This window comes from Parasteatoda tepidariorum, chromosome 2, assembly GCF_982258835.1.
Source record: "Parasteatoda tepidariorum strain Cologne lab strain chromosome 2, Ptep-v5.0, whole genome shotgun sequence".
Taxonomy (NCBI): domain Eukaryota; kingdom Metazoa; phylum Arthropoda; class Arachnida; order Araneae; family Theridiidae; genus Parasteatoda; species Parasteatoda tepidariorum.
The window spans coordinates 69,543,448-69,556,202 of NC_141756.1; the positions used below are offsets into that span (position 1 = coordinate 69,543,448).

The 12,755-nt window shown below is 32.8% G+C and overlaps 1 protein-coding gene across 2 annotated transcripts in view; it reads right to left on the reverse strand.

The window, feature by feature from the left end:
- LOC107451053 (uncharacterized) overlaps positions 1 to 5,321 on the reverse strand; it is a 265,442-nt gene extending 260,121 nt beyond the window's left edge. The window contains exon 1 of one of the 2 annotated variants that reach the window (XM_087157487.1): positions 5,208 to 5,321. In XM_087157487.1, coding sequence (XP_087013613.1) covers positions 5,208 to 5,214 — 7 coding nt within the window. In that variant the 5' untranslated portion in view covers positions 5,215 to 5,321. Of the gene's footprint in view, positions 1 to 5,155 lie in introns of both variants that reach the window. The other variant, XM_087157488.1, reaches the window with a different exon arrangement.
- Between the last annotated feature and the right edge of the window lie 7,434 nt (positions 5,322 to 12,755).

The following is a 12,755-nucleotide window of genomic DNA, read 5'->3' on the forward strand; positions in this document are numbered from 1 at the left end:
TTTTTAGATTTCTCTAATTGAATGCTTTTGAATAAGTATTAAAAGAAATACATAAACTTTAGTACCAATAGAAAACTTATAGTGTTAAATTTAATTTCCTCAAATTCTATAACACATCACTTAGAATCTCTCATTATCTCGACTTTTAATTTGTATTTCAATTCTTCAAATAACATCAAAAGACATTTTTCAAATTTAGACTTTAAAATTTTTCCTAAGTTAAATTATTTTCATTGCGATAAATTTTATCACTGTTCATACATCGGCTAAATTAAATCAGTAATATAATTTTCCATTTGTCCACCCTGAATCTAAATATATACATGGTATACTTTTTTCTATTATGACGATAATGTGACACATTATTTTGTTTTGATGGTCTCGTAGATTGTTCATGGTTAGCTATTCAAAATAATTAGGAAATGGAAACAATAAATTCAAAAATACAAATGAAATTTGATATTCTTTTGTATTGTAATTGCTTTCTCTAAAACTATTAAAAAATTTAATCATTCAATCATTAAATTTATCAGTAGCATTCATTACTACCTTTTCTCAATGCGCTTGAAACAGTCGGAACTGCTATCTCTGTTCTAATTGGATTTCTTCAATCGAACATTGGCCATTATTCGATTCAAAAATTAATGTGTGTATGCATTGTGGAATGGAATTTTTATTTATATAAATTTTAAAAAGTATATGCATCTTATAATCTATAATTCTAAATCAGTTTGACAAAAACAAAAGTGCTTTATTCTTACATGAACTTGTAAAATGAAAGACTTTTGAAATTCCGCTCAATGTACCATTTAAAATTTCAATACTCTAGCCATTTAGACAGTGGGTGAATTTTTTTTCCAATGCCCACTCAATTGACACTCGTAATTCAGGTATTAGAAGTACAGATTTGTTTACCACTCCTTCATAGACACCATGTTGTGTGAGCTAACGTTGCTCCCTCAGTAAGGACATATACTACAGAGAATGAAAGAACATTCATGTCTTGTCCGGGATTCGAACCCTGGACCTTTCTGATGTGATGACAGTTCCCTGAACAATATGGGTGAAACTTTAAGTGATCATAAATTCTTTTCTATAAATTGGAGAGGAATTTTACTTTTAGAGTGGAATAAACGACTGAAATTTGTCTTATCATCAGACACAGAATTTCATATAGAATTTAAGCAATGTAGTAAAACGGTTGGAAATTTAATTGATGTTGAATTCCTATGAACAGTAAATTTTCTTGAAAAGATCAGAAAAGTACAGAACATGAGATTTGAGCACTCTAGTCAATCGGAAAGTAGAATCAAGATTTCAATTTACGATAAATGCTACTTGAATATAAAATCGCAACCCTGCTTGATCTGCTCAGAAACAAGTAAAATTTGCATTGTCATCAGACTCGAAGCTCCAGTAGAGATATGAGTGATTTAGCTAATCGTATAGTGATCGAAGTTCCGATTGATAGATTCCATTTTCATAGACACGAAAACATGTTAATTAAAAGTTCCTATTGATAGATTCCATCTTCATAGACACGAAAACATGTTAATTAAAAGTTCCGATTGATAGATTCCATCTTCATAGACACAAAAACATGTTAATTAAAAGTTCCGATTGATAGATTCCATCTTCATAGACACAAAAACATGTTAATTAAAAGTTCCGATTGATAGATTGCACCTTTATAGACACGAGAACATGTTAATTAAAAGTTCCGATTAATAGATTTTATCTACATAGACACGAAAGCATTTTAATTAAAACAATAATATTGACAATAAAACAGTAAGTAATAATTTAAACTACATTCAAAGCAAAACTATATGTGACTTCATGAAACCAAACTTCCTATCCACTATTAGTACAATTTTAAGACTTAAAAAAAAAATTATTTTTAAATATTTTTTCTTTGTTTGCATGCCTTGAAAGAATAATTATTCATATAAATAATGCGCCATCATAAGTCGAAGGTTTTTAATGCGATAAGAAATTGCGAGAACATTAAAAAAATTTCGACTCTAGTGTCCTTTTGAACAGTTTTATGGCAATATAAATATTTCAGGTAAGAATATTTTGTTCATGACCAAAATGTGAAGCAACACACGGGAAAAAATGCTATGCTTTAATGTTATGATCGAAAACAACTAAAAACGTTAGTTCAGTTAAATTAATAAATTTTTTTTTAACAATTCTTTTATCGTAATTGTGATTTTACTTTCTTCTAAGTTACACATTTAAGTAAATTCACATTTTCTGTCATAGATTAAAACTCGATGATGAGGTTAATTCACATTATACGTTTTGTTGGGGGGAAAATCTAAACTTTTCGTACTTCATTTATTTACGGATGTATCTTTTTGCGTAAATACTTTTAAAATACATAAGTTTACGAAACATTGAAATACAATTCCTGAATCCCTCCCATACCAAAAAATATGCACACATAAAATATAACATATAAAGTCAGATGTCATTTTATAAGCACTATGACAAACATTATTTCACGCAATTTTACTTTCATAACATGATATATATACTTATAGATCTGTTAAGTTACATATCACTTTTCGTGAAAAACAAGAAATTCTACTACTTAATTCAGCGAAAATACAAAACCCATCTTCCGTTTGTCTCGACACTTTGTGTCAGCAAATGTACTTTTTCCTTTCAGCTTCTAAAAAAATACTATAACTGTCAGATTTTCGCTACGATTTATGGTAACATAGAAATAACATTTCAGTTCTTGCCCAAAACATCTAGCATGTAAAAAAACATCTGGTTCATACCTCATTTCCTTAAAATATCCAATCCTTTTGAAAATAAAGTGGGGAAGATGTCTGAAAAAGAATATAGTACGCACATCGTTTTTTTTTTAGTTACATTGTATTTTTAGGTACGTGAAAATAAACGAAAGCTGTGGGAATAATAGTATAGAATACATTGCTGTGCCTATAAACATTGATAAAAAAAGAATATTTTTGAAAGAATATGTGGTTGCTGACTGTTCTACAACAAATTATTCGTTTATAAACCTACTACAGTGCACAAAAGAATAAACGGCCCACTAAAAAGTAACTTTTGATCTAATGATCGGATCTTAACGTTCTAGGACTCAATCTTAAAGTCTCGTAGGGGGTGACCTCAAATATGCTAACTAATTAGTGCAAAATTAATTAGCATATTTGACTAGCATAAAACATAAATATTCCTTATGCACAGTTCAGCCAAAGAAAAACGGAACACCATCCTTCAATAACTTTTGATCTAATGATCGGATCTTCATGTTCTAGGACACAATCCTAATAGTTCGAGGGGTTACTTCAAATAGACTAATTATTTAGTGAACACGATAATTTAAGTAACGAAATCAGAAACAAAAGCGTACTTCTCTGATTAAATATACCCTTTTTTGGCTCGACGGATTCAGATTTCTGTAAAATGTAGAGGTTAGCCTCAATCAGGAAAATATGGTCAGCATAGTTTGGTCAGGAGAGCGAACCAAAGTTTGAACCCCTTAATGTTAATTTTATTTTTTCCTTATTTCTCCATATCTCGAGGACTTTTTAAGTGAATTAAAAGAAATTTACACACAATTATAAAATTCGTTTATACAAAAATAATTCCATCCAAAATATAACTTTTGGTAGATTTTTCTTATTATCTTATTTAATAACAGTCCATTTTATATTCAAATTAAATCATAAGCTATAAAATTATTCAAAAGTCATTTAGGGTTGTCAGTTTTTTGCTCACATTACATTAATCTTATTCACTGATTCATCCATTGAAAAATAGACTGATTTATTGATTGGCAACTTCGTTAATATATTGTAGAATCCTTAACGCTTTGCTTATAATTATTCGAAATAAGTAATAAATGAATTTTTAGTGAATTTGTTTTTACTGTTCAACCGTAATTAAAAGATTATAAACCTTTTGTTTACGTATTTTTTATTATTCGATTCATTGAATCACCTATCAGCTTATACACCGATTTACTGATTTGTACATTTGCTAATACACAGTATAGTGAATATTCTTCAAATTATAATTGTAAAAAAGGAAGTATATTTGAAAAAAATTATTGACTGCCATATTACAAGTACATCATCACCCAACCATGACCGAGCACCTAGCTCAATTGCCCTATTTTAAGGACTCGATCTTTTTAAAGGCCATGGCAAATATATTAGAAGAGTATATTAAATAAAAAGAATAAGAAATTTTATTTATTGGCACGCTGATTCATCAAATCATTGATTGCCTACACACCGATTCACTAATTTGTTTAATAACTGATTCACCCATTAGTAAATCAGTAATAAGTTGATTTAATAAATTTATAATTTACCAATCCACTTATTCGCTTTCTTTCTCTGCTATTTTACTTTCCTTATACGCTCTCTCTTTATAGAGAATCACTTATAGTAACAGTTTTACCAATTATTCAGATCTATAATAATATGCAATTAAAGAAAAAAAATAAGCGATCGTAAAAAAAAAATTCAATTAATCACATAATCCAAAGAACTTCTTACAATATATATTTTACCGAAAACATAACGAATGGTTGTCAGAGAAAGGAAAATTGATAATTTAGAATATTCCTACCTTTTGCTGATTCGCTTTGTTACAAAACGTTGTAGTTGCAAAGAAAAATCGGAAGCGCTCTTTATTAAAAAAAAAAAAATCCTAAAATTTCGCTATAAGTTAAAAACTACTATTTTTTATGGAGAAAACTAAAATTTCTGATATCTCAAAGGAGTTATTTATTTTACTGTCTGTAATTCACAACCTTGTTATAAGTTTATTAGAATTAAACAGTTCTAGTGAAATCTTCGTAAAAATAAAAAATATAAATAAGTCGAGTTTATTTGGCCTTGAGATAAATAAATGTAACTTTTTTGAATGGGATTCGATGGTGGTAACACTTATTTCATTGAAATTTTTGATTCTTAGATAATGTTTATGTTTGTAAAAAAAATTTCAACGAAAAATATATCGTCTTAAAAGAGAAAAAATTGCCTCTCTAATGGATCTGAAATGCATTAAAACTTATAATTTTACAGTTATATTTGATTTTAAAATGTCTTCGAAAATTTATCGAAAACAAAGTTAGACCAAAGATCAAAAATGTACTAATACCTACATCCTTTTAACTAACTACATATTTGCATAAAATAACATCACAGAAAACTTACTTGCCATATTTAATAGTATTACGAGTTGAAATTCCTGGTTTTAAACGGCATACAGAGGTTATTGGTGGTTCAGAAACGTTCACTTTTGTTTATCTTGGATTTATTTTAATAAGATCGTGGGGACATGAAACCTCCGTGGCAGGGGGGTTATTTTCCTACTTGGACTATCTCTGCTTGAGGCTGTCCTGTCTGAGCAGTATCGTTGTCCAGCCAAACGCTCTGCAGGATGAAGGTAGCGGGTTCGAATTCTGCTGTAACCCTGAATGCATGCCAACTTTCTTAGCATGCTATATTTTTTATCTACTCTTACATACATTGAGTATTTTGTGCTATATTTCACATTGACAAGTTCTTAAAGGTTATTTGAAATTCTTTTGAAATAAATTGAGCATAACTTCTAAAAATTATCTTTCAAAAGAGTTCAACAAGCTCGAAATTAGATTTTTCAATTATGAATTAAGTAGATACGTTGTCATTTAGAAATCAAGGTATCGGGCAGCGAGGCAGAAAGTTGCAAGAGGAGATCCATCAAACACTAAGGGTTAAGGTAGCGGGTTTAATTCACTTTGCAAATTTATATCTATCCCTCATTCTTTCCTTGTTATATGATTTTAAAATGTTTGTTATATTAAAATGTTGTTTAAATGTTCCGCTCTTATATTTTATATTTAAGAACAGATAGCAAACATTTAAAATGACATAAGCCAAAGACGTAAAAACCGTCTGAGCACAGATGCAGCAGTAGTAGCAGTACTTTATTAATGTCGCACTGAAGCTGAACAATAGACATTTGGCGACGATCTGGGTCACCGAAGATAATCCAAAGATATGCCATCACAATTTTGCAGAAGGAAGACTCTCCCTCTTTGATTGCCCGACGACCTGCGGTAGAACAGTTCAATGAGGAGGAATACCTTACACCCTCAGTTCCTGTGCAGTCTGATCAAAGTGCTCACTGACCGCAAACAGTGATAATTAACTCCGGTGGTCGACTGGGAACAGTGCCTTTCTGTGGGTCTTGAACTCAGATGCCTTTGGATTTATGTATAAATAAATAAAGAGCAATCAGAGTTACAGAAATTTGTTCCAAAGAAGTTGGTTCATTTTAATGACGCCCTTGAGCAAGTCAGTCTCTTATAAGTCCCGAAGTTCTTTGGCGATATCGATACTCGAATCTGTGACCTCAATTCGAGTTCTTAATCGATAAAAAGAAATATGAAATACTGATAAACCAAATTAATCACTACACAAAAAATTGCACAAGGAAGTTGGTCCACTTTAAGGAATCGCTTTTATATTTATCTTTTATAAACCTAAAAATTTTTTTTCGTCTCATCTGCTGCAGTTTGAGATCCTTGTTATTGTTGTTTCGAATGACACTAGGACAAGACAAACTTGTCAACCATTGGCCTTTTTGTGAAGTCAGTCAGAAAGATGCGCCTTACACTTGACAAAAGAGACCTCCTCAAGGGTGAAAGTACGTCTTAGCTCAGAATCACACGGATAGATAGCAGAACCGCTCATTCGTGAGGTAACTTCTTCAATTTAGGCATAGATATGAAGGGAAGGAAATTTTTTCCAGATCCCTGTACCCATATTACTTCTCAGTGAACGCTTCAGAACTCAGCGGAGTCGAGGATGGAACCCCAGCCCCACCAGACCGGAGTCTGATTCTCTAACTATTGGGTGGCAACGGTCTTTCTTTGTCAATTAAAAATACGCATTTATAATACATTAATGGGGCCTCCCTGGCCGAGCGGTATCGCCTGCCAAACGCTCTGTTAAGCATGAAGGTGGCGGGTTCGAATCCCGCCGTAACCCTGGATGTATTCTTTGTGATGTTTTTTTTTTCCAATGGCAGGCACTAAATTTTGAATTTTTGCCTATACTATGCCAGAATTGTTGCTCATTTCGCGTTACCCAGTGAGCACCTGTGAACCAAAGTCACGGAGGCGAGCAACATTGCCCACGCCACACTGCCAGAAACCCGTTTATAGGGTGGGCCACATTCACACACACAACAGAGAACAGCACAAAGAGAGAGAGAAGCATCCATGCCCAGAGCGGGATTCGAACCCGCAGCCTATGGCTTCGCAGTCAGACACGCTAACCGCTCGGCCACCTTTCCGGCTTCTTTGTGATGTTCTTCTCTGTATTGTGCTATCTGCCCTTCTACTTGACAAAGGTTTATAAGCCTTAATTGAGCACACAAGCCTGCAAATGTATGTTGTACCAATATATTGATAAACTAAATTTATGGCAACAAATAAATTTTAAATTTATAATACAATTTTTATCAATCTATTTCCTTCTAGAAACCTACAGTCGAAAGCAGCTATGAAATATTCTAGCACCAGTAGAAAGTATGAGCATCTGACGTTTTTAGAACAAAATGCAAATAAACGAAGAAATTTTAGAATTCGAACTCGGAAAATTCAGAAAAGGCGTATCAAAACTTTTGAATTGAGAATCCTATTTCATGAAACTTCCTTATCAGGTTTCAAATTTTGCCCTATTGAGGAAATTCGTAGGCAGGGAAAATCGATTACACACTCTCCTTTCTATTTATTGAGTTGAAATGAAATATAGAAAAAGAATATTTACGTCTTGAAAACAAACCTTTTTATTTGAGAGTCTGATCTTTCTGAAAAAGAGTTAAAAGAGAAAAATGTTTCGATTAGATTTGTTCTAAAACTGGTTTTCCTCCTTAAAGTGGTGGTGTTCCTTATTGACAGGGTGATCCTTGTTGACTGCTCTTGATGTATATCTTTAGAACCTTTGTGAAAATAAAGTAAAATAAGTATATACATTAAGAGTTACATAATTTAAACATGAAAAAGACACAAACATTATCAAAATCTACAAAATCACTAGTGAGGAAATGGGGAAAGAGATGAAAAGATGTTTCATTGCTAGTTGACTTTAAAAGGTGCTTCTAATTTTTTTTTTATCTGTCGTTGAACAGCTGACCCAATTTTGGGTTTACGACTACTAATGTTCAACTCCGTAGTCTTGTAACTTTGAACCAATCCTTAAGACAAGGAAACTCCTAGATCAGTACCCCCTGAGGTATTGATTTGTTATGGGAACATGGAGGACTTTGCGACTCGACAGATTTAACGTGCATCAGTCACCATTTACTACACGGGGAGTTTTCGTCCTTCGGGGATCGAGCCCACGAACTCTTAGATATAGGCCCAGTGCCCTACCAACCAGGCTATTCCGGCCTAGGTGCTTCTAATGATAGTTTTTCAACTCGTTTTTAAACTCCATCTTTTTTTCAACTCCTCCTCTGGTATTAAAATTAATTTTTATGTTTTGTGCACCCGCCTACCTCGATGGTCACTTTTAATATAGATATATATATAAAGAAAGTAAATTAATAAAAAAAAAGATATATAAAAATAATCGCGTTTATATCGAGAGGAATAGAACTATGGATGATGTCATAAAAGCAAAATAAATATCGAAAGACTTAATTGATGACGAAAGATTCGTATGAGTAGTATGTTATTCAACTCTACATAAAGTGCTGACATTTGTTAAAAAGAATCAATCTTTTTCTTTATTTTGTAAATACTTTTAATATAAACAAGCCTATCTTTAGCTGGTTGATCACTTTAAACGAGAAAATTGGTGTACTGTTTTATTAAGCAGCAAATCCAGTGTTCTTTCCTCACTGTCGCCACATTATTTTCGTCAAAACCCTCCTCGTCATGCAATTAAGCCTTTTGAGGCTGAGGGATCACTTTAGCCTAGAAGGCGGACAAACTCACTTACAGGTGGTCAAAACTTTGTTCTAATTACCCCACAATTTCTTTGGTGTATTTTAGAGATAATAGGAAGAAGTTCAAATGACTGAAACTATTAATACAGTGTGTCCCAACTAAATAAAGCCACCTTCATTTTTTGCCGCAGTTTGTCGCAAGAAAACCATTGAAGACCAAAGATATATATTAAAGAAGTTTGCATCTAAACATATATTTATAAGGAATAAATCACTTCCTGCTTCTTTTGGGTAAGAAGAAAAAAACGTCGAATAAAAAAAAATTGTCCTATCGAAATAAAGCCACTTTTTAGTAAACCAAAATGACCACCATATTTTCATCTGACTTAAAACATGCGATGTTGTTTGCCATTTCCCAATCCCTGGAGGACTACTACATCAAAATATTATGTCGTTTCAGTGATGACGGTCTTCAATTTTGCTACAAACTGAAACTGCTTCCTTTCTGTTTTTATAGAAGTGCAGAAGAAAACCCTTCACTTTTACTTGGGGATTGAGGTCATGAAAAAAGATAGATCATTCATGAAATGTACCCTATTATCCAAAAACCACGGATTGAAGATTTTGCAGCTTAAATAAAGGCATTCTTTTGCTAGAAAATGTGACTTAAGTCGACTATTCTGGCTTTTAAACGCCAGAAAATTAGCGTTTTCTTGGTAATCTGTGGCCTTCATGCAGCTTGGGGGAAAGACCACGTTAAGTTTACCGAATCATTCCCATAGCATTTATGAACCTAAATATTTCTGTACATTTGGAGAAGATTTTATAGTTTTTTATCATCTACTGCTTCGTTTAATGTATCCTGCCAGAAATTTGTGATTAAAAAAATAGCAATAGCCTCATGTTGAAAGATATCGTCAAACAAAACAGAGTCGAAAATAGAAGAATTAAGATGATCCAGACAGTTTTGTGTGCTATTACAATGGCGTGGGAGAAGAAGAGGATTTCTTCTTCTATACACAGCAAGGTAGGAGCTCATTAATTGTGAAGGATTCAGACATAGTTGTAAACACAGCCAACTTCTCTCTCAGGCTATATAGAAACTGTCGATAATTAGAAAATTCTAGAAATCTTTTTATAACCATTTGCAAGGAAAATTAGTGGATCAAGTTAGATTTTCCAAAAAGATAATGCTTCTATTTAAGCTTCAAAATCTTCACAGTGTTTGATTTTGGGTAATAGGGTGCATATCATGAATGGTCTGCCCTTTTACTTGGCCTAGATCCCCATGAAGACGAGAGGGCAATTCTCATTAGAGCTGTACATACCCATGCGCAGCAGTTTCAGTTTGTGACTAAATCAAAGGCTGCCATCTTTGAAACTAGGTGCTAATGCCCTCCAGTGCTTAGTTTTTTTTTTTTAAACCGTCATTGAACAGCCGACCCAATTTGGGGTTTACAACTGCTAATGTTCAACTCCATAACCTTGTAATTGTGAGCCAATCCAGAAAACAAGAAACTCCTGGATCAGTACACCCAGAAATATGATTTGCTATAAGAACATGGAGGACTTTGTGACTCGACCGATTTAACGTGCCTTAGTCACCATTTACTACACGGGAAATCTTCGGCCAGCGGGGATCGAACCCACGACCTCTTGAACATAGGTCCAGTGCCCTACCAACCAGACTATCCAGGACCCAGTGTTTTGTTAACAGTAGGCAACATAATATATTTAAAATCATGTATAAATATGGAGGATATATTAGTCATAATTAGAAGTTGCTTTCTTTCGATGACACATTTTTTCCTTCTTTTTTTATATATTCGATTTTTTTCCTGTCTAGATGCAGCAGGGAAGGAGTTATTTCTTGTAAATAGGTGTTGTTGTTGTTACTTTACATCGCACTAGAGCTGCGCAATGGGCTATTGGCGACGGTCTGGGAAACATCCCTGAGGACGATCCGAAGACATGCCATCACAATTTTGATCCTCTGCAGAGGGGATGGCACCCCCACTTCGGTAGCCCGCCAACCTGCACGCGGAGTCGAGCACTTACGATAGAACAGTTTAACGAGGACCAATAACTCACACCCTCGGTCCCTACACAGACTAATCCAAGTGGTCACCCACCCGCACACTGACCGCAGTCAGTGATGCTTGACTTCGGTGATCTGCTGGGAACCGTGTCTTACCGATCAGTCCAATGCGGGACGTAAATAGGTGTTGAGACATACAGTTTCCAAATGCATAAGTTCAGTTCTCGTTTGCTTTCTTTGCACCCAGTCATTGTAAAAAATAAAGTTGAGTTTATTTAGTTTAGATACACTGTGCAAAGCATATTAATAGTGTTAAGCGTTTGAAATAGCATTGAACTATACTATAGCATTGGAATTCTATAATTCAAAATAAATTTTCAGATGGAAAAAAATCTTCTATAATTTTTCTCGCACAAAATGAATATCCTTATGCTAGAAAACTTTCCAGTCTCTTATTTCAAAAGATCGTAAAATTTTAATAGCATTTAGTTTTAAGCCTATATTCAACATTCTTGAAAATTAATTTAAAACGTGCGTTCACCTCTTAAAAAAATAAGAAAACCTTTAATAAATAACAGATTATTGAGAGTAATCCGCTTATGATGTCTAGACAACAAGTTTTAGGAAATAAAAAATTATCTAAAAACTATAATTCCTTTATAGAATTCAAGACAAAAAAAATATTCTTCAAAACATGCCTTTTAGCTCTGCTACTCAATTCCGTTATTTTGCTGTTATGATTTTCGTCTTTATTAAAATTAAGCTTCATTTTATTCAAATTTATTTGTAAAAAAAATGTTAAATTGGCTATAGGGAAGAATTCGCGAAAGCTTAGGATTATAGGTCGTTACACTATTATTCAAAAAAGTAGTTAAGCATTAAAAAATATGTAACAGCGTTTTATTAAGTGAAGACTTTGGAGTTCATAAATGTTTCAAAACTGAATTTGGTGTGGATAGTTTTAAATATTACATAAAAATTATTTTTTTTCTTCTAATTTTTAGTAGTTTTTACATATTCTCAAGTATTTTTATAGTAAATTTCTTTACCCACAATAAAACTGTCCAAAAAAGTTTTTTGAATCAAATTTTGAGCAGCTTTTCTCGCAATTTTTCATTGTAATAACTTCGAGGGTGAATCCAATTACATTTTTACATCGACAAACACGTTGTAAAAACAAAAATGTAAATAAAATCTCAAAATAATCCTTTTTCAATAGCTGATATTTTTCCAAATATTATCCAAATTACAAGAAAAAAAAGAAATTGAATTCAAGTAACATTTTAGGAAGATTTTTTTTGAGGGGGGGGGGTATAAAATATCTTTTTATTTGAGTTTAGTGTATTTGCTTCATGAACCGTATAATGTGAATAAAAATACTATAAAAATATCCTACAATATGCGAAAATCAAAATTAATCAAATTTATGCAAAAGTGAAAAATAAATGAAAAAATTTTAATTTAGTTTAATTAATTGATTTTTGCTTTCAAAAAGAAAAATATTTTCTTGCATTTATGAGATTACTTTCTTTTAAGCTACATGTAAGTAAAAGTCATATTTTCTGTCATTACTTTAAGCTCGACACAAAGGTCCTAAGAGTTCATTTGAGATACTTTACTCCATCCGCCATATTTAAAAGGCCTCGTACATGCTCATTTTATATTTCGACAATCGTTACAATCGAGCCACAATGGGTCAGGGAATAGAGCGTTAGCCCTCCAATGTGGTGTACCGGGTTCGAATCCCGATGATGGCTAGTCGATACGAATTCCGCATCCGGCT